The 26,007-nt window shown below is 39.5% G+C and overlaps 3 protein-coding genes across 8 annotated transcripts in view; all 3 read left to right on the top strand.

Moving 5' to 3' along the window:
* The window catches only part of LOC108238770 (CMP-N-acetylneuraminate-beta-galactosamide-alpha-2,3-sialyltransferase 1-like), a 64,938-nt gene extending 61,005 nt beyond the window's left edge, over window positions 1-3,933 (top strand). For all 5 annotated transcript variants that reach the window (XM_037975750.1, XM_037975749.1, XM_037975748.1 and 2 more), the window contains 2 exons: window positions 140-259; window positions 370-3,933. In XM_037975750.1, the coding sequence (XP_037831678.1) occupies window positions 140-259; window positions 370-543 (294 nt within the window). In that variant the 3' untranslated portion in view covers window positions 544-3,933. The remainder of the gene's footprint in view (window positions 1-139; window positions 260-369) is intronic.
* Window positions 3,934-5,330: 1,397 nt separating this feature from the next.
* On the top strand, window positions 5,331-19,561 carry parp10 (poly(ADP-ribose) polymerase family member 10). Its single transcript, XM_017421071.3, has 11 exons — window positions 5,331-5,419; window positions 8,533-8,708; window positions 9,334-9,576; window positions 10,440-10,670; window positions 10,755-11,806; window positions 11,906-12,118; window positions 13,393-13,519; window positions 13,603-14,550; window positions 16,064-16,197; window positions 17,262-17,436; window positions 17,529-19,561. Exons 2-11 carry the CDS (start codon window positions 8,534-8,536, stop codon window positions 17,825-17,827), a joined length of 3,597 nt encoding a protein of 1,198 aa, XP_017276560.1. The 5' UTR covers window positions 5,331-5,419; window position 8,533; the 3' UTR covers window positions 17,828-19,561.
* A 554-nt stretch (window positions 19,562-20,115) lies between these two features.
* Window positions 20,116-26,007, top strand: part of cpsf1 (cleavage and polyadenylation specific factor 1) — a 22,753-nt gene continuing 16,861 nt past the window's right edge. Inside the window, exons 1-18 of one of the 2 annotated variants that reach the window (XM_017421059.3) lie at window positions 20,116-20,268; window positions 20,738-20,903; window positions 20,980-21,007; window positions 21,097-21,230; window positions 21,315-21,395; window positions 21,496-21,647; window positions 21,738-21,884; window positions 21,992-22,131; window positions 22,308-22,418; window positions 22,510-22,603; window positions 22,680-22,767; window positions 23,042-23,191; window positions 24,442-24,493; window positions 24,583-24,656; window positions 24,748-24,822; window positions 24,917-24,997; window positions 25,297-25,392; window positions 25,495-25,680. In XM_017421059.3, coding sequence (XP_017276548.1) covers window positions 20,760-20,903; window positions 20,980-21,007; window positions 21,097-21,230; window positions 21,315-21,395; window positions 21,496-21,647; window positions 21,738-21,884; window positions 21,992-22,131; window positions 22,308-22,418; window positions 22,510-22,603; window positions 22,680-22,767; window positions 23,042-23,191; window positions 24,442-24,493; window positions 24,583-24,656; window positions 24,748-24,822; window positions 24,917-24,997; window positions 25,297-25,392; window positions 25,495-25,680 — 1,833 coding nt within the window. In that variant the 5' untranslated portion in view covers window positions 20,116-20,268; window positions 20,738-20,759. The remainder of the gene's footprint in view (window positions 20,269-20,737; window positions 20,904-20,979; window positions 21,008-21,096; window positions 21,231-21,314; window positions 21,396-21,495; window positions 21,648-21,737; window positions 21,885-21,991; window positions 22,132-22,307; window positions 22,419-22,509; window positions 22,604-22,679; window positions 22,768-23,041; window positions 23,192-24,441; window positions 24,494-24,582; window positions 24,657-24,747; window positions 24,823-24,916; window positions 24,998-25,296; window positions 25,393-25,494; window positions 25,681-26,007) is intronic. The other variant, XM_017421060.3, reaches the window with a different exon arrangement.

Here is a 26,007-nt window from a genome sequence, read left to right as displayed (position 1 = left end):
ATACATTGTTACATAAAACTCTACTATTGGAAAAAGGGTTCTTTCTTTGCCCTCATGACTGACAAGACAGTACTTTGCTGTTCAATTAAATCACAATGGATTAGAAATTCTTCTTTTCTGCTTTTTGTTTGTTTTGTAGGTGTTGATTTACAATCCAGCGTTTTTAAAATATGTCTACGAGTCTTGGCTTGAAAGCCGTGGACGATATCCTTCAACCGGCTTCCTCAGCCTGCAGTTTGCTATCCATATATGTGATGAGGTGAACTAAGCTGTCAAATTAAGCTTTCAAATGACATGGCTCGGAAGTGAAGCCACGTGTTTCTGTGGTGGTAGTAACGCAGTGCTTTCCCTCAACCTTGTCTTGTTCAGGTCAGCGTGTTTGGGTTTGGCGCAGACCAGTATGGAAACTGGCATCACTACTGGGAGGACAACCATTTGGCCGGAGCTTTCCGGCACACAGGAGTCCACGACGGAGATTACGAATACAATGTCACCTTGCTGCTGGCGGACAAGCACAAAATCCAAATGTTTAAAGGAAGATGATACCAAACGTGGAGCAACCACCAAGCAGACATCAGCAACCTCTGAAAGCTTTCCTTCTCCCTGATGTCCAAAGACTGCTTGAGCTGCTTTATTTAAACCAGTGTCCTGTTGTTTGTATAATAAACTGCTGTGTAACCCATTAAACGAGACTCTTCACCGATGAGGCAAACGCACCACTGCCGCATTTCAGAATCTATAACTCAACTCAAATACAGCCAGAACTAAGGAGAGAAGAAGAAAATGTCTGTCAGCAAGCATGCTATGTATAAAAGTTTTAATACAGATACAAAATGTGCGTATACTTCACGTGTTCTTTTTTCAACTACTTTTTCCTATATGACATTGTAACTGTCTGAAAAAAAACCTTCTGTCACCAGCTTTAAGACAAAGTGCCATATTGTGTTTTTCATGTGTGTAAAGTGGGATTTACTGTTAAATTAGATGTTCTTTATGTAATTAACCACAAAAAAATGTGATAGAAATTATTTCAAACTCAGCTAATTTTATATATCCCCACAGAGATAAGTTGACATACTTTTTAAAAATTGCTATTTTAGAAAAAAAAGACATTTGGGAAATTAGAGGTGAATTTAAAACTTTACCCGACTGAACATATTTTACTACAATTTGACATTGATAGAAAACCCACAGGGGCTGTTAAAAAACAAATCAGAAGCCTTTAACTACATTTCTGCCCCTGCTGATAAATTTTATTCAAGGATTTTTATTACTATTATATCATTACAATTATTATCAGTTCTGATGTTTAAGTATTGGAGCATCCTTGTTACTATTTGTCCATTTTCCATTGGTTTCTGTCACGTTTTGCAGTTCCCTACTCATATAACAGCTTTAAAAAACAAAACAAAAGGTACAAAATATACATAAAAACATGCGGCTCAATTAAGACGCTATAACTTTGGGTAGTCATATGTCACATACAAAGCTTGCCAAAATTCTGTCTCTCAGTTGGTATAGGTTTTCTCTAAAATCGTAAATCATCTGGTAAATTTATGGTTTTCTCTAAAGTCCCTGTGGTCTAGTGTATGAACATCTAATCTCTCATTGACTTCAATTGTATTTGAGCTCAAATTTGTTTGTTCAAAACTCGAGGTTTATCTTGTCATATATTTTACATAAAATACTGCAGATGCACACAAATTGACGTGTGATGCTTCTGTATGGAGGGAAAATGGTTCCAAATTACCTGTGCATGTGTAAAAGGATTTGTGCGTGTGTAAAAATATTTGTGCGTGTGTAAAAGGATTTGTGTGTGTGTAAAAGGATTTGTGCGTGTGTAAAAGGATTTGTGCGTGTGTAAAAATATTTGTGTGTGTGTAAAACGCACAAATCCTTTTACACACGCACAGGTAATTTGGAACCATTTTCCCTCCATACTTCTGTCACTACAGTTCAGAACCTTGTTTTCAATCAGACTTATACAGTGACTGTTTGAGGCTTAATTTCTACTTTGGGTTTCTGTCTGCCTGCTGTTTCAGGTGTTGTCAGGAAGTGACAGACGCAGGTGTGTGGTTATCATGGTAACCATAGTGATTCACTGACAGCAGCTTTAACATTTATTTTGATCTTGGTTCTCTTTACACTTCTTAATCAGTTTACTCATCACAAAGGTGGTATTTTCTGTCCCTCAGCAGTAGCCTCCCTAGTAGGTTCCCAAAACATATAATTTTCTATAATAAAAATACACACAGAACCACTGAAATAAAAAATACTCTGGAATAACCAACCACAGCACAGGCTATGTCAACTAGGTGAAGGTTTGTGCCACCATCTTGCTAGGTGCTACTCAGCGTCCTAAGCTACTCCCACCAATGTAGCAAACCATGAATTTCTGAGGAAAAAATAAATAAACTCAGCAAAGGAGCTCAACATTATGCCCCTAATTGTTATAGTTATTGGATTCTGCACTTTAAAGAATACAGTATTACTTTTTTAGATTAATATTACGCCGATTTAGGAAAAATAATGTTTGAGTGTTTGTCTGGTTTATTGTGTATAGCTACCTATGCTGCCAGGGAAGTCCATCATAAATTAAAAAATATCTCTGCTTTGCCTATTTTGTGGGTAAAATTTGAAATAATGCTAAATAATAGTTAACTAATGTATAAACTAGACAATAGTTCACTTGTCCATTTCTAAATCCTGGAGTGCATATTATTTAAGGCCTAAATACTAATACTAAAAAAGATTACATCCTCTTTTGCACATGACATTAATAAAAGATTTTAATATGTTTATGTGTTACTGGGTTTGGTGGGTGGCTCATTACAGAATACTGTTGTCGTCTGTTTTAATAATGTGCATTATAGATGCGTATTTAAGTAAAAGAAAACTGTTGCTATGCATTTTTGGACTAATGGCACAGTGTACAACATGCACAAGACATTATTAGTGTGTGGCTTTGACGTGTGAACAGTACAGCGTGATGTGCGTAACACCTAGCAAGATTGCAGCTACCAAGCTCACCGTCCGTAGCTATTCCAGTATATTTTGATTTCACTGTACAGAACTCAACCTTTTAGGCCCTAGTGCACTTATGACTACCCATTCATTTATAAAGTCTTCATATCGAATGGATATTGGCTGTGAAGGTTTGATAAACTATGGATTAGATCTAAAGTGGAGGTCAGAGAACCACAATAGATTTGTTTTGTAATTCAACCTAACAGAACAAATGATATCATTACTAGAGGTAAAATGAATGTTGACATACATGTCTTATACAGAGGTGCCTTATCAATAAAATAAAATGACCCAGTGTACATATTTGATGTATATTGCAACAGTTTGAATAAAAAGTACATGTAATGTGCCTTTGATGGGAGTTTCTTAAGATTTCATTTCTGCATTAAATTATACTATATTATAATTATTGTAATGGATTTAGAAATTGCTAATGTTTTTAAGATCATGTTATTGCAGCCTGTGTTGTACATTTTACAGGATAAATGCAGTATAGCCATCTAAAGTGTATCTTATCACTGTGTTGTCCAGGCTTGAATATATTTATAAAGCAACAAAAGAAATACATATTTTCATAGTTATATTAATGACGGGCAGAGATGTCCTCATATGTATGATCTGATTAACAGGTTTGATCCTTTGGCTGTAATATAAGAAGTCGTGTTTTTTTTTATGAGTTAACTTGTTTGGTGGCTTTTGTTGTCTCGATGTGAAAGGCTTGAGTACCACACAGCTGTTTGTTGTCCATTATTACATCTTTTTAATGTCGACTATTTGGTTTTTGAAACTGTGACTGACGTTTTATGAGACACTGAAAGTTGTGATTTGCTTTTAAAAAGGTCTTTGCAGTCAGTGTGTTTTGCTATGCTGTATATTAATTCCAGATTAATAAAAGAATTAAACAACTTCAACTATTATTTGCTCCTGTATGGGAACACTGTAGCTTTAGTTGATACAGTGAATTGCAACAATATTTAGCTCCTCTTGACATTCTTTTTATTTTGTTGCCTCACAACCTGACCTTTAAGTGGATTTTCTCTTCAATTAATGAGTAATGGACCAAAACAAAATACTCTAGAAAATTGACTTTGAATGGGGAACAAAAATTTATTTTAAATTCAAGGTCCTCACATTATTTCTCTCATACTGATGACTAATGTGTCCTAAAATAAAAATATTTGTAAGCAAAATTTGTGACTGGAAATCAACTACTGTGTGCTCGTGTTTACCTATAGAAACAGCCAAAGTGATTGATAGGCCAACTTTTGTGATGTCCTTGGTGGAACCATCTAGATATACTATAATTCGAGACAGAACTGGAAGCTAGAAGCTGAAGACACTATGGATAAATGCCCTCTAGTGACTGGCAGCAATACAAGTTTTAGGTCCCTCCCCTCCATGTAAATGAATGGGACATTTTCAGATAATTTTTTTCAGCTGTTGATTTTTGTTGATTCACATATTTCGTACCTTGCTGCTATATGTTCAGAAATGCATTTTTAAAATACATTTAGTTTCCTTCAGTTAATTAAGAAAAGTATCACATTACATTGTGATTCACAGCGTTTCAGAGAGAGTTTAAAGAGCTGTGTAGTGAAGTAGGCGGGACTTCTGTATCAAGCATACAGCTCAACATCCCAACATTTTTGAGAAAGAGAAAATGTCTTCATGGTGCTTCACCATCCTCCTTGATTCTTGTTATTCTTTCTTTACAGTTGTCTTACTGGTTCTTTCTATTTACTTTTGTGCTTAGCAGCAAATTCACCTTTATATTTCCACTTAAATGTTGTCTCTGAGAGGTTACCCTTGTCCAAATCTGCCATATGTGTTTACCTACACTTAATGCAGTCAGCCTAATGTACAAAAGGTCAGTCATGTTTTTGGTGGAATCTGCTGAGTGCTTTATTTTCATGAAGTGTGATATAAAAAATAACCTTATTATATTTGATTTAATATTATGCAATATTATGCTTTAATAACTTTGAATGAGTTTGATTCTTCTTTCCTCCCCTTTTACTTGATATTTTTTTGTTTTGTTTGTCTTATTTAAGGGTGTTTTCATTTTTGTTTAAATTTACTGATTTTTATATTGCTCAAGTTGTGTTACTGTGACTGTGTGTACTTCAAATAAACAAATATCTGCCTTTGTTTGCATGTACATATTAACTTTATTGAACAATAAAGGTAAAAAGAAACAACAAAAAGCTTGTTTCTTCAGTGTAATCTTAGCACAGTTCTAAACTGTTTACTCTCCCAACATGGCGGCGTCATTGACGTGCAGAGCTGCGTCGTAACGTCACAGCTCTACGTCACCATCTGACGTTGGACAAGCAGCAAAACACGGAAGTACAACTTATGTCCGACAAAAACCAATGTGCTCGTTTTAGCACAGGTAAGTCATGCTATAAAGTAATGTAACCGCCTGGTGAAACTGTGTTTCGCTTATTTTGTAGCTGATTTATACAGAGAGTTTCCTGTAAGCTCTGAATTCAGTGTAAACAATAAAACCGGAGCTACTTGTTTCACTTTCTGCTTGTCAACTACACGACAGTAAGTGTGAACTTTATGTAAAAACTGCACACTAATTTAAAAAAACTGCGCCACACGGACGCTGTTTTTCAGAGGGGGTATGTTATTTCTATTTAACAGTTTAAAGAAACACCGTAGGGTTTTGTTTTAAAAGAAATTCAAGTGGAAATGCACGGACTTCTCAGGCCGCGAAACCTTCAACAGGCCGCCTTGTAACCAAAATATTAGTGGTTGATTCTTTATAACAAATGTATTAAATGCGGAGAGATGCTTGAATTTAAGTCAGAAAAACGCTTCTTTACAGGAAGTTTCAGACTCAGAAATTAAGTCAGACAGTGTTTATGTTTGTCTGAATTCACTAAAATGACCATACCTGTGGCTTATTAAAATCCACAAAGCAAGATAGAATTAATGCAACATATTTAAAGGGATAATTCGGTCATTTTGAAGTGGGGTGGAGGAGGTAATATTAATTTAAATGGAGACATTTACCGTTACATAAGAGTAAATATCTTACCTGCCATACATAGTCCTTTAATCAACCTAGTTTCTGCCAGAAACTAGGTTGATTAAAGGTGTTAATCATTGTGTGATGCAAAAATGGATGGCAGTGTTTGCACGCACCACTATGACCTCTTACTGATCAGAGTTGTTTTAAGTTGGCAAAATTCCCTTTAGAAAGGGGGTCCTCTTTGACTGTATTGATGAGCAAAAAAATGGCTAATAGACGCAGACTTTTGCCATCTTAAAACGATTCCACTCCTACAGATTTTACAGCGGTCTATGCAAATTTTTATGGATCTTTGCATCACTTTTAAGTGTGCATTACATAGTTATTTTGAGAGAAATGTTATTATTTTCCTGCAGGATTTCAAATCAGAAGTGCTACAGTTAGCTGCTGCTGTTTGTTCTTGAAACAACCACAGAATTCCATGTAAACAACGGTAATAGAAATTTGACGACGGTGGAAAGCTAATAAGCTAGTCTTTGCATGAACTGTGATAAAACTGTGAAGGTTGGAGCTGTTTCAAGATGGCAGCACGCCACAGTAGTCTCTGACTAGCCATTAGCTAATTTTTATTGTCAAACCTAAGCACTACTTCTCTAAACTGAGGCCGTTTTCAAAGATTTTATTTTATTTTATATTTATGTTACTTTTAAGACACCCAGGAACTAATGCTGAGCTTTAATGTCACGGCCATTCTGCACTACAGCTATGTCCTAAGATGGGACGTATTATGTTATGGCGTCGTCTGTCCATCTGTCCGTCTGTGGACAATTTCTCTTGTGAGCTCTAAATTTATAACCCTTTAACACAGAAATGTCAAACTGCACAGCTGGACACCTCATGGGTCAAGGATGATCCCTATTGATTTTAAAGTCACGGGGTCAAAGGTCAAGGTCACAGGTGAGCCCTTTGGGAAAACCATGTCCGTGCTACAGCTCCAGACACGTGTATTCAGGGTTGATTTTATCATCATTCTGACGAGCGTATTATATACTGTTGGCGGTACTCTTGTTAAATACTTGACCACGAAGAAAACTCTGCATTGACTAAGTAATTTCATTTTCATTTCAGAATTAAATTTTTTTGTTTGCGCATTGTAATGGTAGCTAGAATTGCATTTTCTGTGAAAATGAAGTATGAGTTCTGAACAACTTTGCTGAAATTTGTGAAAGGATGAGCTGTTAATTGAACTGTTGATATTAAAATGAGCAGAACACACGCAAAGATCAGCATAAAAGTAGATGAAAGGCTAAATCAGCACAAGTGATGCTAAAAACTAAAACTGGTAAGGTGGTAGCTAAAAATTAAAAGGAGCATAAGAAGACAGAAACAGAGCAAGTGTGCTGAAGTAGACTTCTGTAAGTAAATCGATAAAGTTTCTTGTATTTTCATGGGGATCCTTTTTTCAAATTTAAGCAAATGCTTCAAAAATGATAAAAGCTACCAGCTCACTATTACTGATCAAGCCAAATGTTTTAATATAGGAATGGTTAAATTAGCGCAGAGTATGCAGAATTAGTTTGATTGCAAAGGATGTACAAAAGAAACAAAAAAGCAATAGGATTACTTTTTGTTAGTTGCACCTTTAGGTCTTTTTTTAACTATAGTTACTCAACATATCATGCTGCCATGTCTTTTGGTATGAGTAATTATCTGGAAACTTGAGTGTTTTATGTGTTGCCGGAGTTCTGAGACTGATTTGTGGAGTTGTAGCACTTGAACCGGAGGAGTAACGAATTGTTTCTCGTATTTGATTGACTGAATGTCTGATTTATACACACATAAAATTTCATAAACCAATAAATCCCATCCCATTACGATGCACAGTTTCTGCTTAACAGTCAAGATCCCACGTTTTCAAAACAGGACTAAACAACTATTGGGTCATTAAATAATTATTCTAAATAAAATAACGTTATTGCACATTCCTTGCTGCTTTTCAGCCTCAGCCTTTTACCAACAGAGCAGATAACATCAAAAGGTGTCTCCTGTAAGACTCACATGAATATTTTGAATATCTTTGAGTGACTTTGTGTAACATACAGCAGCGGTTCTAACACACTGTCTCCTGCACAGTTTTTATATTATGACACATTAATTTGTTGTAAAAAAAAAAAAAACAATGTTAAGTTGCATACAGAATCAGAAAATTGTCATTAAATCATAAGATAAACAAATGTAATACAAAAACCTTTCACCCCCCCACACCATGAAACCTCCTCCTTCATGCTTCACAATGGGAACCAGGAGTGCAGAAACCTTTTGTTTTTGGTTGCTTTTTTGTTTTTAATCTCCCATTTCTGTTTATCAGAATAAATCAGTTTTTTTTTAAATCAATGTAATGTTATTTTCCATTCTTGGTATTTATTTTCCCTCAAACACAGTTGAATTTGTGCACTTTTTACAGTTTATATGGTCTCTAACATTGTTGGAGTATTGGTTAAAATAAAACTCTTTTGTGTTTTTAGGATGTCTGGTGAAAGCATGGAGCAGAGGACTGTGGAGGTGCTGGATCTCCCTGAAGGACTAGAGGAGGAGCTGCTGTATCTCTACTTTGAGAACAAGCGGCGCTCCGGGGGAGGTCCTCTCGAATCTGTGGAGAAGAAGGACAACCGTGCTGTACTGGTGTTCGAAGAGGCAGAAGGCAAGTCGCTGCGTTTGGTGCCACAAACATATAGGATTTTTATTTCTTATATTTCAACACAAACAAATGGCCAGCATCTTTAAAAAAAAGCCTTAATGTGTACTTTTGAAGGCGAAAGGAATTACAAGATAACATTGATTCAAAGAGTTCAGGCTGTTTTGAGGAATAAAAGCAGTCAGTATTAAAATCTACGATTGTTAGAATCAACCAAACATAATTTTTGTCTTGTATACAGTATTTCTATTTGTTTTAATAAGTTCCTGCTTCTATTTACTGTCTTTCAAATTTTAAGAAATAAGGAACAGTTTCAAGACTTCATCAAACTTACAAAAATTCAATTCAGTTTATTTATGTAGCACCAAGTCACAACAAAAGTTGTCTGAGAGCGCTCTACATAAACATTCACAGACATTATTAAGAGACAATTAGTAAGAAAAACACGTTAAAAATAAATGAATGTGCAGTTTTGTTAAATGTCAGAAAATACATCTTAGAATGTATAAAATCTGAACATCATCAGTTCATACAGTATGTATAGAAACACTAAAGTAGATGCAAAAGCTCTTAAATGGAGACAGTGTCCTATGCTAATTTGTTTTTGCTTTGGCTTCAATCATGTCGACAGCTGCAGCCAGAGTTCTGGCGAAGGGTCACCACGTTCTGCTCAACACTGAGCTCGGGGTCAAAAGGCCTCCCTCGAAGGACCGACGCCGACTGCTGCTGCGGGGCACCAACCCCGACACCAGCGCAGAGATGATAGAGCTGTATGTGGAGAACATGATGGACCTGAACATGACAGACTACGCCCTGATCCCCTCACCAGGGAGAGACGTCGTCGTCATTCATCTCAGCCAACCCCTCTCGAAAGGTCTAATAACACCTGATTATTTAGCAGTACTTCGACAAAATCAGTGGATACCATTTAAGGTTTATAGATGAGGTATTCAAAAACAACACTTGATGGTTACAATCCAACAGCTATTGGGTGGGTTATGATATGTGTGGCCCACGACGACTTGTCCAGTTGAGTTTTGAGTACTGATTGTAGAATAATAAGAAAAAAAACATAATGATTGTAGCATCAGGCTGCAACATAACAAAACTGCAGGAAGTTAAAGGGGTCCGAATACTTTCTGAAGCCACTTTAGCAGTAAGCATTTGTCATCGTGGGAATGTTAGCAGACTAATATTAGCATTTAGTTGCTGTTGTTACCCAGTTGGTTCTACTGTCTACCAACCCTTAGTTAACCCCTTTTAAGATGCAAGATGGAAAAGCAGTATAATTTTCTCAGTCGCTGAACAGTAAAAGTTGATAAAGATGCATTCTATTGTACTTTAAGCATCTAAAAACAATATTAAAAAGTTCAATGATAGAGGTTGGATTATACTATGTGTGACTGATAAACTAAGTCGAAGTAATTTCTCAGAGTTTACATCAAATGCACCAATAGGGCAGGTGTCTTTTAAATGAACCTCAGCCTTTTGATGTACTGAAATGTTCTTGGGCAAAGATATTAAATGAAATCTTTCTTTTAAAAAAAAGTCTGTGAACCTCAAATTGTAACATATACAAATTGCTTCAGGTTTATGTGTATGCCCTGTATAGAATTACTGTTGTATGAGTGTGTGAATGGGTAAATGAGAAACACATTTTAACAGGAACTCGATAAGCTAACTGCTGGGCTGTCATTTCTTCCTGGGCCTGATTAAAATGTGTTTTTTGTTTTATAGATTTCCAAACTCTGAGCACAAAAATCTCCAAGAGGACCCTGGATGGGGCAAAGGTGACTCTTGAACAGGTTGAGCAAACTGACTCGGTCTTAGTGGAGAACCTGCACCCTGGCACCACACCAGACCTGCTCACTTTGTACTTTGAGAGCGAGAGAGGCGGCAGTCAGAAGGTGAAGGAGGTCACCATGCTTTCAGAGGGCACGGCAAAGGTGTCTTTTGGAGATTATGAGTGTAAGTCTTGAATTTGTGACCATCAGAACTTTAGTTTTAGTTTTCTTGTAAAAACACAATGTTTTTCCTTCCCCCCGCCGACAGCTGTGGACTCCGTCCTCGATCGTCCACACAAACTGAACGACACCAAACTTGTAGTGAAGCCCTGCTTTGACTTTCTTCAACCTGCTCAGAGCTCAGCATCGGACGTCTTAAGCGATGAGACCCAAGCTGAAATGGAGGACAGTTCTGAAGACCTGAACGATATTCAGATGAGGACCAGTCCCCTCCTGGTCGATGCTGACCCTGACCAGTCCTCCCCTGCTGGGACGTCCGACAGCTGTCAGTCGTCCTCTCAGACGACGCTGCAGATCCTTGCTGACAGTAAGGAACGGGAAGCAAAGGCGGTCGTGGAGGATCTAATTGAGAAAGCGGAAACATTATCGTGCCACGTTGCCATCACAGACCCAGTGAAATGTGCATTGTTTCGAAGCAGCACCTTTTACCAGGATGTGCAGAAGGCTAACCCAAATTTTAGCGTCCAGAACAGGGCTGATGGTGTGCACATTGAAGGCCCGAACAAACTTCAGCTGCAGCAACTAAAAGACAGAATCTCGGACTTTATTGGGAGCATGGTAGAGACTCGTTTCATCCTTGAGCTGGAAAAAGCCCAGTTCCTTGATAGAAAAGATGTGAAAGAGCATTTATTACGAACCATACATCAACCCGGCTCGTCTTTTTTGTACACCGTGTCAGACTCTACCGTTTCTGTAACATCCCTGTCCCAAAAATCTGCCGACCAGGCATGTAGCTTTTTAAAATCCCAGGTGGGTTGCTTCAGCATGCCTGTGGAGATGGCACAGGAGGCCATGTTGTGCTGCAGAGAGTGGAGCGAGTTCCTGCAGTCTCTGGGTTTCACCTCGGCAAAGGTGTCAGAACAAGGAGGGAATATTGATGTCCTGACTCTGAAAGGAATGGAGGATGAGAAGCAGGCTGCAATCATGGAGTTTCTCACTACGCCCATCGAAAGGGAGACTGTTATCTCTATGGAGCCGGGCAGGCTGAAGTACATCCAGATTCATTGTCATCAGCTGCTGGCTGACATGGATCAGGTGTCAATCTTTCCACTTGAGGCTAAAGATGCTTGTGGGTTAAAGGTATTTCAAATATCTATATATATTTTGTTGTTGCAAATGTATTTGTTCATTTAGATTTTAAATTGCAAACCTCGCAATTTTAAAACATAAATCTGTTAGATCCATGGTGATGCAGTTGCTTGCCAAATGGCAGAAGAGGTGTTGGAAGGTGTGGTCTCCTCTATCTGCACCCGAACCATCAAAGCAAATGCCCCAGGAGTGGCTCGGTTTCTGGACGAAAAGGAGTGCAGGAGCGTCCTGAATGAGATGGAGACTAAGTTTCAGGTCTACATCTGCCCAGTGTATGTGCCCTGGAAGCCCCTACAGCAAGAGGTAATATAATGACAGGACAAAAGAATTGTTTGTAGTCCTGTAAGTCTTTTGGTGCATATAAATCGTCCAGGGCTTCCCCTCATCTGACCAGTTACACTGGTAGTCATTCACCCATCCTAATGAGCTGTCTGCCTTGAGGCATTCTTTTCTACAGTGTAGCTTGAGGCAAAGTCTGTCAGCACTGCTGTTCAGTTTTTTTTGAATGAGACACGCATACAAAATGCTTTTTCAGTGTGTTTTCAGTCATACACACACATATAGTACCAGCTAAGATTTTGGATATGCTCACTAATTTAAAAAACATGAGTAAGGGGGATCCAAACTAAACCATACTGCTTTTAAGTTCACATAAGAATCATTAGACTTATTTGATTTACGCCACAATCGACAGTCTTTGTTCTGGGACACGGTTGCATGTGGGCATCCATCTGGAGTTGTCTGATCCCAAGCCGAATGATAGGATTTTAGAAATTCAGCCCAACACAAAAAGACTCTCTAAGTCCTCCAAAAAGCTAAAAGCAGACCTTTGGAGACGACTACATATCAGTCTATGGTTTTGAATGAAAGTTTAAAGTGTGCTTGACCTGAGAGCATCCACAGCTAATTTAATTACAAAGAGGAAAGCATAAAGAAGAAAGAAGCACAGGTGAAAAACACAAGCAACAACTGCTTCAATAAGTCAGCATTACTGTAGTTTTAATACATGGAAAGAACTCCACCACAGTGCAGATCTTTATTCTTTACTAAGGCTTGTCTTTATTCCACAGCAAAGTGAGACTAAATTACCAGTAGCTGCACCAGTATAGCCAAGAAAAGCCCAAACTCCTGATTGCTTTTCTTGTCTGACTTCAACACAAACCACAGCATCCTATAACATGTAGACATATTAAAAGTGAACAAAGTGAATGCCTAGCTGTACAGAAGAAAGGACTGGCAACCAAAAAGTTTCATGAAGTAATGTTTACTTGACAATCAATATTTATATGAGTATTCTTAAGATAAAGGTTTATAGCACCTTCTCTTCTTGTCACCAATGCCAGTCTGTAAATTGAGGTTTATTTAAGTTCCCAATCTTGAGTAAAGATCAGAAATTGTGAGGAGAGACACTCAGAGTTGCTGGTTATTTCAACACAACTGCCACTATGGTCTTAATGCATGCAAGTTCATTTTAGCATTTAGTGAGTCTATTAATTAACATTCAGAGTGCCTTAGTTTAGGGTTTCCTGAGGTACCAATAGCTAGTGGTCACAGAGTAAGTGTTTTTGGTATTGCAGGATATTTTTGAGACTGCACTGCAGATGATGTCTCAGAAAAACTTCCAGAAGGGGTCTGTGAATGACTCTGCCCAAGATGCAAAATCCGATTCAGTGCAAACGGACTGTAATGGTACTTCAAACAGAGGTAGGGTCTGTTTTTTTTTTTTTACATCACCAGTTCCTTTTTTTGTCTGTGCAGTTATAAACAGTCTGTTTACGCCCTTCCAGGCCTTTTAGATGGGGCAGAAAGAGAGCCCAACCAGCTTGATGACATGGACGATGTGGACCTGTACACAGCAGAACAGCCCGATGAGGGAACTGTTGAATTTTCTCAGTCCCCAGCTGATCAGAATGCTGCAAGTGGGTCGTTTCTTTGGACCGATGAAATCCAGGGCCTCGATAGTGACTTGGAGGAAGAGGCCCAGCTTTCTTTAGCTATCCAATATTCTTTGGAGTCGAGCAACCGCGTCCAGAAGGATGACGAGGAACAGCTTAAAAAAGCCTTGGAGCTGTCTAAGCAACTGATCGAAGATGAACACACCTCTGGTAATACTGACAAGACCCCCTCGTTAGATCAACAGAAGACAAATATTGGTATTTCCTTAGAGGACTTAATAAAGGCAGCCAACACCATAGAATTAGTTGTGTTTGCGGGTTATAGCTGTGACCTGATTCGGGTAGACATTGCCTTTGGCAAGAAGGTGAGCCAGAGACAGGTGGAGGAGAAACTGGAGCACAGAAACATAAGGCACATGTCTGATTACCACCGTAAATGTTTGGAGACGATCAAACGGAAGCACGCAGTCGAGATTCAGATTCAAGGAACCATTGTAGCCATTTCTGGCTTCAAAGACTACGTGACCGGTGCACTGTGTGATGTGAAGCTGCTGATAGAGAAAATCTCTAATTCTGTGTCCGACGAGGAAATCCTGAAGACTGTTCAGTGGGTACGACATGACCCCGCCTCTTCCGACGCACATCCGTATTCCGCGGACGCGTCAGTATTCATTGAGAATGCTTGGAGGATGAAGCTTAAGAAGGTTGATATCTTGCTCAACAATCAGCCCCACATTATCAGCTTTGACAAGATGCAAGAATATAACATAGCTTCGGGGAAGTCTGTGAAAATCTCCAGGAAGTTGATTGACCTAGGGAATGTGACCCAGGATGTACCAGGTAAATGGAAATTTGTGGTTCTTTTAAACGGTCTGTAGAGCCATGAGACTGACAAACTATGGCAAAAAGTCAATCATGTAATTGAATACAACTTTGGTGTGGGCAAAACAATGCTACAGATGTAAACAAGATAACAAAGCAGACCTGCCTTTGTTTTTGTTATATGTTAATTTTCGTATTTCATACGTTCGTATTTCTCTCTCTATTGGGACATTGACTTCGATTCATGTCTGCAGCCTAACCCTGACCCTGCCACTTAAGGCATTTGTATACCCCATTGCCCCTTTCCCACCGGCTCTAAAGGTCCCTGCTCCACTCTACTCGGCTTGCTTTGTGTGCATTTCCATAGGCATTTTTTCAAGGCTGGTCCCTGCTGGCCCTACTTTCCTTGGTGACCCAAGCTTAGCTTCTGTTCACTCTTTGGTCATGGGTGTGACCAGATGCAAGCATAAAGAGTGAAGAAAACAACGATAGACAACAGAGTTAGCTTACCCTGCAACGTTTATGCCGTCTGTCCCCCAGCTGAAGGCGCTGTAAAGCCTGAAATCTCTGGCGGATAACAGCTGTCCTACTCCGCGCAACAATCGCGGAATCCAGAGCACTTCTTCCACTGCGCCTCTCTTCCTGAAGTCTCAGGAGAATCCCCATAAGTTTAAAAACAGCAACAACACAGGGCCAACGTTGTCCATACCTCCTCCGTTGTTTCCACAAATGACGCCAAGTTTCGGCGCACACACCAACCCCCGCCCCCCTTGCCCCACCTTCCCCCCCCACAACACAAGGAGGCGGTCCTCTGCTACCGACCAAACTGGCTGGTGGAAACGCGATGCATTTTTTTAGAGCCGAGCCAAGCCGGGCCGAGTAGAGCGGGGCTTCTGTAGTTGAGCCAGTGGAAAAAGGGGCACATGAGAAGCCTCAAAGTCGGTTCTCATTCATGAGATTGTGTGAAGAAAACTGCTGCATTTTTGTTCTCGTAGCAGCTTCGTCTGCCCCTTCGCAACACAAGGCCCGGGCCGAACTGTTTCTCGCAGGCGTTTGCTCCAAGTATTGTATGCTTGGTCAGGAGTTGTTGTGGGTGTGTTTATGCGGAGAAGCTGGTGAACTTTAATAGTCATTTTGCTTCTACTTCTCTGCTAAGAAGCAGCTGGCTAACCCCAACCTAAACTAAATTCAGACTTTAGCAGTAAATCTAACTTCTATCTCAAAAATGGCATTCTGCTGCATTAGGACCAAGCTTTGGACCCCATAGGAACTACTGGTCCTGACAGGTGATTATACCAGAAATAGTCCTAATAGACCTGTACAACACACCCACACGTATAGATAAAAGGCAGCCATTTATGCTTAAACACTTTTGAACTTGTCCAACCCGTGTTTGTTGCTGCTGTTAGTCATATTTTTGACCCACATGAACTCGTTGCTCACCTTTTTGTCAGTTTTGAGGCTCCATTTGCATGTGTTTAATTTGTGTAACTAATTTTAAAAGGGTACTAACTAAACCATTCAATAACAGAGGAGGAATACTCTCTGCTGGCAAACCTGCCTGAAGCAACTAAAGTCGATGAGGAATCTGATGAATTCCAGGATGTGGTGAAAAATTTCTATGGGACCATACAGGAGTATCACAGCAAAATAAGAATCATACAGGTGAAGTACAAAAACAAGGCACATAACCTGTAAGACGTACAGTAGAAAAATTTTTTTTTAAGTTTTGACATTAAGCTCAAAATGTTGAGGAAAAAAAACTCAGTTGCTTTTCCAGAATAAACCTGAAATACAGGAAATGAAGTTATATATGAAATAAAAAGAGAAATCTTAAAACAAACCAGTCTTACTGCCAAGTGAATCGTTAACTGAATTGTTAAAGTTAAAACAAGAAAAGAAGAGAAAATTAGTAAAATGGTAGCTAAAAGCTAAAATCAACAAAACTTGCTAATGTAGCAAAGCAGTGGCTAAAAGTTAAAACTTGTAATACAGTAGCTAGAAGCTAAAAGGAGCACAATGAGAGAAAAGTAGGCTGAAGTGTATTTCAGAGAACAAGTTTTTTTTTAAGGAAATAAAGACATTTCAGTGTATTTCTATGGGGAAAATCTTTGTAGATAAAATGAATACAAATACCAAAAGTCACAAGACACTATTGCTAATTGAGCTGAACCGTTTGATAGTTGAATGGCTAAAGTGGCACATAGTATGTGAAAGACTGCAAAAAAACACAGAGAAGAAACTGTAAACAAGATAACAATGGTATGGGTGCTGATTCAGCATTAACACTGTTATGAAAGCTATTTCTTTAAGCTTCTAATGATTTGAGTGTTTTGAGGTCAACATGTTTATGTCTGAGACTCTTATTGTGAAGGACTGAAGGAGATTCTGTGAGTTCCACTGTTGAGATGGACGATGTAATACAGTCTTGAGCCAGTTCAATGCAATACATTGAACTGGCTCAAGAAAATACCTTGTGTCTTAGTTCTCCCAGTAAATGTGCACCTTTAGCTGCAATAATGAAGAAAACAAAAAACAAACCCAGAACAAACACAATTGGGTTCAGGAGCATAATAGGGTTCACCTCCTTGAGCTTAGTCTTGAAACAGTTTTGACCATTTTTTCAGCATTTTGACTTTAATCTTAACATTACGAATTTAGTCTCTTAACTGACAAACTAAAACTCGTCTTCTTCTTGTTCGTCATACGTTACTGTGGTATTTTCCCAGGTGGAGAAACTCATGAATCGACTTCTGTACAATCAGTACAAGCTGAAGAAAGCGAGCGTGCTGCAACAATCCACCCACCCAACGATCGAACGAACCCTGTACCACGGCACCAGCGAGGCTAGCGTCAAAGAGATTTGTGTTCATGGATTCAACAGAAGCTTCTGCGGAAAGAACGGTACACTCAGATCCATCTTTTCTTGTTTGACTCGTCTTAAACATCTGCTTCTAATCACAGAAATGTCTTTCCCCCCCTTATCCTCCACGCAGCCACCGTCTACGGTCAGGGAGTGTATTTTGCCGTCAACTCAGCTCTGTCTGTCCAGGATCAGTATTCGCCCCCAAACACAGACGGATACAAGTTTGTTTTTGTGTCAAAGGTTCTCACAGGAGACTTCACTAAAGGCTGCCATTCAATGAAGACGGCGCCGCTGAAGGAGACCGGCGACATACCCCTCAGATACGACAGTGTGACAGACGACATATCCAGGCCAACGATGTTCGTCATCTTTAACGACACACAGGCTTTTCCCGAGTATCTCATTACTTGCCAACGAATCCACCGCTGAAGGAAATTGAGGCTGCATTTAGAGAGGGTTCCTAATATGATTTAGAAAGTGCTTTTACACATTCAAGGGCTTCGTTTTTCCGTGCACAGTTTGATTAAAAACAAGCTTTATCAAGTTCTTTAGGGTGTCTTTATTGTCACTTCTACAGTGGAAAAAAGAAATAGAAAATCCCATTTTTGTAAAGATGTCCTTTTAATGCATTGCGTCTTATTGTTTGGTCTTTACGGTATTTTACACTTATTTTGGTAAGTTTAATTTTCATAATCTGTTTAGTACTCACTGACAATCCCAACACATGTCATTAATAAGTAACCTTAGCTAAAGGGACAGATTGTTTTCTTTCAAGTGGTGATGCAGGTTTTTCCTCATAGATAATGTATTACCCTTAATTACTCACCACAGTACTGCACTACGAGGATGGAGGCTAAGCTAGCTTAAAGTAAATTACGTAAATACCTTGCCAATAAACATGCAGACCCTGAATTTATAAACAGTCAGTTTGAGTGTATGCTAATTTGTTTACAATACTTTTCTAGCCTTAATGCGCGTTAGAGAGACCCTTCCAATCAACAACTGAAGCCACTATTGCTCTCTTTAAACCAATCATGCCTAAAACAATCATTTTAGCTAACAAAGCTTTATTGTTTTTCTTTATTCTTGCCTCTTCTTGTGTTTTAAGGGGAACATGTTGCATCAAACCACAAAGATTTCGGAATTTAGGATTCGCTATAAAACTCAATCATGCCAAAAAAAAAATTGATTTCTTTGTCCTGTGAGCAGACAAAACTGTAATTTATTTTTATAATCGTTTGCAGTTGTACGAAAGTCTTTACTGTTAATAATTTTGATGTGATTTTTTTCTTTTTTTCTTGGGATAAACAAGCTAGTTTTAAATTATCCAGAGCAAAAAAAAAAGCTTGTTTAATCATGATTCTTGTGTAACGCCCATTTTCATTCAGTACGTCTTTCAGGACACTTGGAAATGACGGTTATGTGTTGATCAGTGATGGATTTTCCTTGATGTGACATTTTCAGCTTGAATCAGATGCCAATGTGACTCCTGATTTCTAATGAAGAAGTACCCTTTATATGTGTGTGTGTGTGTGTGCATGTTTGAAATAATTTATAGTTATCAGAAGAAAACAAGCTTTAGTTTAAATAAAGATTTGAACCTGTTATTTTGAGAAAACAAGCTTTGTTTTATCTTGAGATAATGTCATGAAAATAAATATTTAAGCATGTCCTTTATTGGCTTCCGTACAATTCAGACAATATAAACTTTATTTAGTAAAGACAAAAGTCCTCCTAAAGTTTAAACAATGTTGGTGTGTTAAGCAAAAGGCCAATCAGGATTATTCTTTGTTGATGCAACTAATAAGGTTTTCTTTGGTATGTTCAATTATTAGATCTATGTTCTGTTGTAACTTTCTAAGCTTTTGGATCGATTACAACCTTGCACGTTGGCGGAATTTGTATTTTTTTATTAAAGTGTTTTGTGTTGAGCCTTTTCATTTGTAATTGTCTTTAGTTTCACTACTTCTGAGCACAAACTTCAGCACTGTCGATAGTATGACTTCAATTATGGTGGCTTGTGAATTTTACAAGTGCTCTTATTACAAGTCTTTGTGTTTACTCGGGTCTGTAACTAAAATTTATAATATGTGCTTAAAATGACTTTTTTTTTTTTTTAATCTGCTTTCAAGCATTGCATTTTAAATAAAGAAGTGAAGATTTTGTGGTCTTGTGATCCCAATTCCTGCTTAAGACAAGAACAAAGTTTAAATAATTGAATTGCACTGTACAAAGACTGCTTGTATATTATCATTAGTGTTTGTGAAACTTTATCTCCACTGATTTGTCCTTTTCAGAATTGGAGTGCATAATTGGCACACCCTGCTCTGTCAAAGACCCTTAATCAAACCTGGAAGTGTCCTGCTATGCATCAAAGCTTTCATAATGAAATCTGTTGCTTTCTGTGGACACATTTTTTGAATAACAAAAAACAACTAATGGGATAAAACCATAGACATACAGCATATGAACTGTCACATGTCAGTACAGGATTTGGGCAAGACATGCATCCAAGTAAATCAATAAACAATCATCAAATTGTAGCTTGAGGCCACAGTGTACTGTAAATTTATTTAAGCATTTGATTAGTTAAAAGAACTAGAAGAGGTCAGCTGCTCGCTCAGTATGTACCTAAAATATCTCGAATAAAAGTCGCGCATGCGCATAATTTAACTTCGGTGGCGCTTAGAACACCGGGTAGTGACTGCGCATGCGCGACTCAGTTTTAGCACAACACATCTAAGCTAGCTGCCAGTTTATCTGGCACTGGCTAAGAACCTTTAAAGCCAGTATAACACAAAATATGACTCCTTAAAAGTGAGCTGAGGGGTAGACAATAAAGCGAATAACTGACAACGTATCGGACATAGGTATGTTCACAGGGTTAATTTAGAAGTGACTAAAACTTCAGTTTGCTGCGTGCTCTCCGTGTTAGCTTTAGCGTGTTCTTGCTAGCAATCGCGAGCGGTTTTTGTCATACATTCGTTATCTGAAGCTAACTGTTAGCTGTTTACCTTTGTTTGAGCCACACTTCTGCTATATAAACATGAGCAAAACTAGTAAAATAAATAACCAAATAAGAGCTTTTATTCCCCAGCACAAGAAGTAAATTTGCGGCTACTGTTTAACACACTGTTGTAAATTTGTGCATGTTAAGGCAGAAGGATGTTAAAGTGAAACACATCCGTAAAATAAAGCATGTTTTAAAGATCAGTTAATGGCTACTGCATTCAATAGTTGAACACTGCTTCTCATCAAACCCAGTTTAGTTTGCAGGAATACTTCAGATTAAAAGGTGTCGTAGAGGTCTTGTCATGTGTGTGTGCTGTCTCCTGTCAGATGCTGAGGGCAGCCGTCCAGGATGTATGCTGTGTACAGACAAGCCCACACTCCCACTGCTGTGGAGTTTTCTGTCTACTGCAACTTTATATCCAGCAAGGAGAAAAATCTAGTCATTGCTGGAACGTCCCAACTCTACGTCTACAGGATCATCCATGATGTGGAGGTAGGATCTGTGCGCTAATGTTGTGAATCCTGGCTCTGAAAGTTATGTGTGTAACATTTGCGTTTTTTTTCTCCAGAGTTCATCAAAGACTGACAAGTCATCTGGTATGTCCAGGCATCTGACTCAAATGCATATTTTATGATTGAGGAAATAACAGCCGTATGTTTGCTGAGACTTGACTATCCTGTTGCAGAAGCCAAAACTCGTAAAGAGAAGCTGGAGCAGGTGGCGTCCTTCTCTCTCTTTGGCAATGTGATGTCAATGGCCAGTGTGCAGCTTATAGGTGCCAGCAAAGATGCACTCCTTCTAAGTTTCAAAGATGCAAAGGTACCGCCGTGTAACACATGCACTGCTCAAAATAAGCCTGAGTTGATTTTCACTAATCTGTGTGTGTGTTTGCTCTCTCACTAGTTATCTGTAGTAGAGTACGATCCTGGGACACATGACCTCAAGACACTGTCTCTGCATTACTTTGAGGAGCCAGAGCTCAGAGTATGTAGTGGAGGGAAAAGAAATGATGTAAATGCTGAGATCCAAATCAGATGTTGTCTAGCTGATACTTTTTTTTTTTTGTTGCTTTTATTTTTTTTAGGATGGCTTTGTACAAAATGTACATATTCCAATTGTTCGTGTAGATCCAGAGAATCGCTGTGCTGTGATGCTTGTTTACGGCACCAAGCTCGTGGTGCTGCCTTTCCGGAAGGACACGCTGACCGATGAGCAGGAAAGTGGAGTGGGAGAAGGGTACGACTATACGATGTCCCTCCAAGCTTTTCCACTCCTGTCCTGCTGCTGCTGTTAAGAGTTTATACTAACTCAGAATCTCATCTGCAGACCTAAATCCAGCTTCCTGCCCAGTTACATCATTGATGTTCGCGAGTTAGATGAGAAGCTGTTGAACATCATTGACATGAAGTTCCTCCATGGTTACTATGAGCCCACTTTGCTCATTCTATTTGAGCCCAACCAGACGTGGCCTGGGTGAGTCCCTGTCGTCAGGCGTAATGACATGTTTATGTTCGAAACAGACTCATTTCAGTTCGCTGTGACAGTTTTTATTTCCTGCGGTGTAATTTATTTGTTTTTAGTCGTGTGGCTGTTCGTCAGGACACCTGCAGCATCGTTGCCATCTCCCTCAACATCATGCAGAAGGTTCATCCCGTCATTTGGTCTCTCAGTAATCTGCCTTTCGACTGCACACAGGTCATGGCTGTCCCCAAACCCATCGGTGAGCTCAGGAAGTTCTAGTTTTTTTCACCAGCGTGAGCCCTTAGCTCACTGCGGCATGTGTCAGATCTACATTTACGCTACACTGGGTTGCGAAAGTATTCACCCCCTTTAGCAATGCATTTGCTGTGCTTCAAAAGGGAGTCCTGTGAGTTCTGATTACATGCGTGTATTTAGGTGGTGTGGTGGTGTTTGCTGTGAATTCTCTGCTGTATCTGAACCAAAGTGTTCCACCATACGGAGTTTCTCTCAATTCGATGACAACTGGGACCACGTCCTTCCCTCTGCGTAAGCACCCTCATGTGAAAATGCCCTTTTCTCTTCCCGCATGTCCGATTTTCCCTCGGGTATTTTGTGACAATGTGTTCTTGCTGTGCAGGTGTTCAGGATGAGGTGAAGATCACGCTAGACTGTTGTCAGTCTGACTTTATCGCGTATGATAAGATGGTCATCTCGCTGAAAGGAGGAGAAATGTGAGTTCCTGTAGTAACCTGCATAATGATGCCAGTGACTTTTTAGGATTTCTCACTGACTGTCTTTGCCTTGCAGTTACGTCCTGACCCTCATAACAGACGGCATGAGGAGTGTGCGGGCTTTTCACTTTGATAAAGCTGCGGCCAGTGTCCTTACAACCTGTGTAAGTTCCAGGTTTAACTGAGCAGCAACAAATACTCCTTTATTTAAGGTTGGACTGATGTAGGCTTCGAAACTTAACATGTTCCAGAAAAGATTTGTTTACTTGGAAAATTGCTGGAAATTGTTGCATTTGTGTCTGTTGTGAGAAAATTCAAACAAGATTACAATTTACTCTTCAAGGTTTTTGTGCATTTTGGAAAATGTCCTAACTTTTATGGAATTATTGTTTGAGTGTGCCGGAGGAACTCCTCACAATGTGTTTTCCCCTCTTTCAGATGGTGACCATGGAGCCCGGCTTCCTGTTCCTTGGTTCCCGCCTTGGGAACTCTCTGCTCTTGAAGTACACGGAGAAACTGCAGGAGACACCGATTGAGGAAGGCAAAGAAAAGCAGGAAAAAGAAAAGGAGAAGGAGTCAGATAAGCAGGCAAGGTTGTGTTGTAAATGGAGTCCTAACTTGGCCATGGGGAAAAAGAGAGTCCACTCTCATTTTAATCTACGGATTATGTATCAGGACATAATACAAATGATCTGGTCATTACAAGTTCTTTAATTATTGAAATGTAACCTCAAATGTGCAAAAACACAAAACAGAGTCCACTGTGTCATTATTTATTAAACATAAATTAAACCAAAGAGGAAAAGCTGTGCGTTTAAAACTAAGTTGATCACATGATTTAACAGCTTGTAGAACCTACTTTAGAAGCAATAACTCCTTCGGTCCACAGAGGAGTTCATGGTTGACCGCAAGGAGCCCAAACCATCAGCCCTCCACCTCCGTGCTGACAGCTGGGATGAGGTGTTTGTGCTGATCTGCTGTGGTTGGTTTTCACCAAACGTGCTGCTGTGCATTCTGGGTAATCGTCTGTATTTTGGTCAAACGTGCTGCCATGTTGTTTTTATAGAAAAGAGATTTTCTGCTGCAGCTCTTCAAACCAAGCCATACTGGTTTAGTGAAAACATTTTTATGAATTGAGAAGGAATTGTTGTTTATTTTAAGCTCTAACCTGCTGACTGAGGCCTGTAGAGAATGAGATGGAGCTCGTGGGTGTTTTGCAGTTTCTGTGAGCTTTACACGGACTGACCTGGTGGTGAATTCACTTGGGCGACTACTCCTGGGAGGACTATATCCTGTCTAGAATGTTTTCCTTTGCTGAATAATCTTCCTCTCTGTAGAAAGATGGACTCCAAATAGTTTGGAAATGACCTTTGACCCTTCCTAGATTGATGAGCAGCAACAGCTGCTTCTCTAAGGTCCTTGCTGATGCCTTTCCACCTTGGCATTGTGTTAACACACACCTGTATGCTTCAGATTCGCAAACCTCCAAAACTCCTGCTTTTACAGAGCTGATGATCAGTTCATCAATACATTTGATCAGCAGCTCCTGGCTGATCCTGAACCTCTTAAATCCTCTGGAAGCAGCAAGACTGGACTCAGTTTTTCACACAGCTTTTACATTTTGAATTTGTTTTCTTTCAATAAATAATTACGAGTTAGAATCTGTTGTGTGTTTTTGTACAGCTGAGGTTAGATTTCAATATCGGTGTGATTAAGTAATTGTTTGAACACGTCACTCATCTGTGTTTCAAAGCTCCCTGCTCATATGAAGAGCTCTTGTCAGATTTGACTTGTTTGCTGATTTGTAGCATTAACACACGTTTGTTTTAACCTCCTAGGAGGAACCACCCAGCAAAAAGAAGCGTGTAGAATCTTCCACCAACTGGACCGGTACGTTTTCTGTCAGTTTGTGTGGTGCCACGGCATTGTGTTGTATAAGCTGCTCTGTTTTATGGCCAACCTGTTGTTGTTTTTTTCAGATGAGGTGGATGAGATAGAGGTGTATGGAAGTGAGGCCCAGTCGGGCACTCAGTTGGCCACCTACTCATTTGAGGTGAAACAAGCTTTTCGATCTGTTACATTTCTTCTCTAGTTACACATGCAAACAGCATAATGATGGCAAGTGCGTTTGTTTTCCCTTGCAGGTGTGTGACAGCATTCTCAACATCGGACCATGTGCAAACGCCTCCATGGGTGAGCCTGCTTTCCTGTCTGAAGAGGTACGCACACACTTCCAGTAGTCAAATTTTAATGCTAAATCATGATTTTCAGAGTCATTTGAAATCCTTTGCCTGAATTTTACTTTCCCCACAGTTTCAGAACAACCCTGAACCCGACCTGGAGGTTGTGGTGTGCTCTGGTTATGGCAAAAATGGTGCACTGGCTGTCCTTCAGGTATGTAAATCCCCCCCCCTCAAGCTGACACACGTTTACACATCCTTGATTATTGTTGCCGCACCATCCTAAAACATGTGGTGGCGAGGGCCGTCTGCCACAGTGCCAGTGATGGTGCTAAAGTGAAGTCTGGGTTTACCAGGGCTGCCTCAGAGATCCACGGAGTAGCCTGTAAACACCCCAGACACAGCCTCGCTCTGTGCTGACGAGCTCAGAGTCGGTGTGAGTCACAGCACTTGAGTTCCGTCACTGTTTTTATCCTTTTTTCTTACGCTCGTTTCTTTCCATTCTTACCTCAGAGAAGCATTCGGCCCCAAGTAGTCACTACGTTTGAGCTGCCAGGTTGCCACGACATGTGGACTGTCATCTCAAGGGAAGTCAAGAAAGATACGAACGTACGGGCAATTTCTACTCCATAAATTCAAGTTTGTAAGTTCTTTTTTTTTTGTGTGTGTGTGTGTCACATTTTATGGTATTGCTTTTTTCTGCTCCTTCAGCAGACTTCAAAAAGCGATGAGTCAGAGGATGGAACAAAGAATGAGACTGAGGAGGAGGAGGAGGGTGAAGAGGGTGAGAAGGACAAGGAGGGAGAGGAGAAAGAGGAGGAGAAGACAGAGTCTCCCCTGGAAGATGATGCAAAGAAGCACGGCTTTCTCATCCTGAGCCGAGAAGATTCGACCATGGTATGAACACAGATCACTGCACGCCATGGTATCTTTGATTCTGTAGACATTAGGTTAGATACTCAGGTGCTTTTCTTTGAAAGCCAAAAACAGAAGAAGGGTTAAAGGAATATTTCTGCCATTTTGAAGTAGGTTTCTATGTTTTAAAAAAATAACAAATAATATCTTACCTGTTGAATATACAGGTGCTGGTCATAAAATTAGAATATCATGAAAAAGTAGATTGATTTCAGTAATTCCATTTAAAAAGTGAAACTTGTATATTATATTCATACATTACATACAAACTCATATATTTCAAATGTTTATTTCGTTTAATTTTGATGA

This window comes from Kryptolebias marmoratus, linkage group LG5, assembly GCF_001649575.2.
Source record: "Kryptolebias marmoratus isolate JLee-2015 linkage group LG5, ASM164957v2, whole genome shotgun sequence".
Taxonomy (NCBI): Eukaryota; Metazoa; Chordata; class Actinopteri; order Cyprinodontiformes; family Rivulidae; genus Kryptolebias; species Kryptolebias marmoratus.
Note: the sequence above shows the minus strand (reverse complement) of the source record. Positions and strands in the feature narration are given on the sequence as shown.

Excerpts from the sequence above, each read along its gene's own strand:
- parp10 (XM_017421071.3), top strand. The coding sequence starts at position 8,534 with ATGTCTGGTGAAAGCATGGAGCAGAGGACTGTGGAGGTGCTGGATCTC. Across the intron at positions 10,671-10,754 it reads GTCTTTTGGAGATTATGAGT|CTGTGGACTCCGTCCTCGAT; the intron begins GTAAGTCTTGAA and ends CCCCGCCGACAG. Across the intron at positions 11,807-11,905 it reads AAGATGCTTGTGGGTTAAAG|ATCCATGGTGATGCAGTTGC; the intron begins GTATTTCAAATA and ends TAAATCTGTTAG.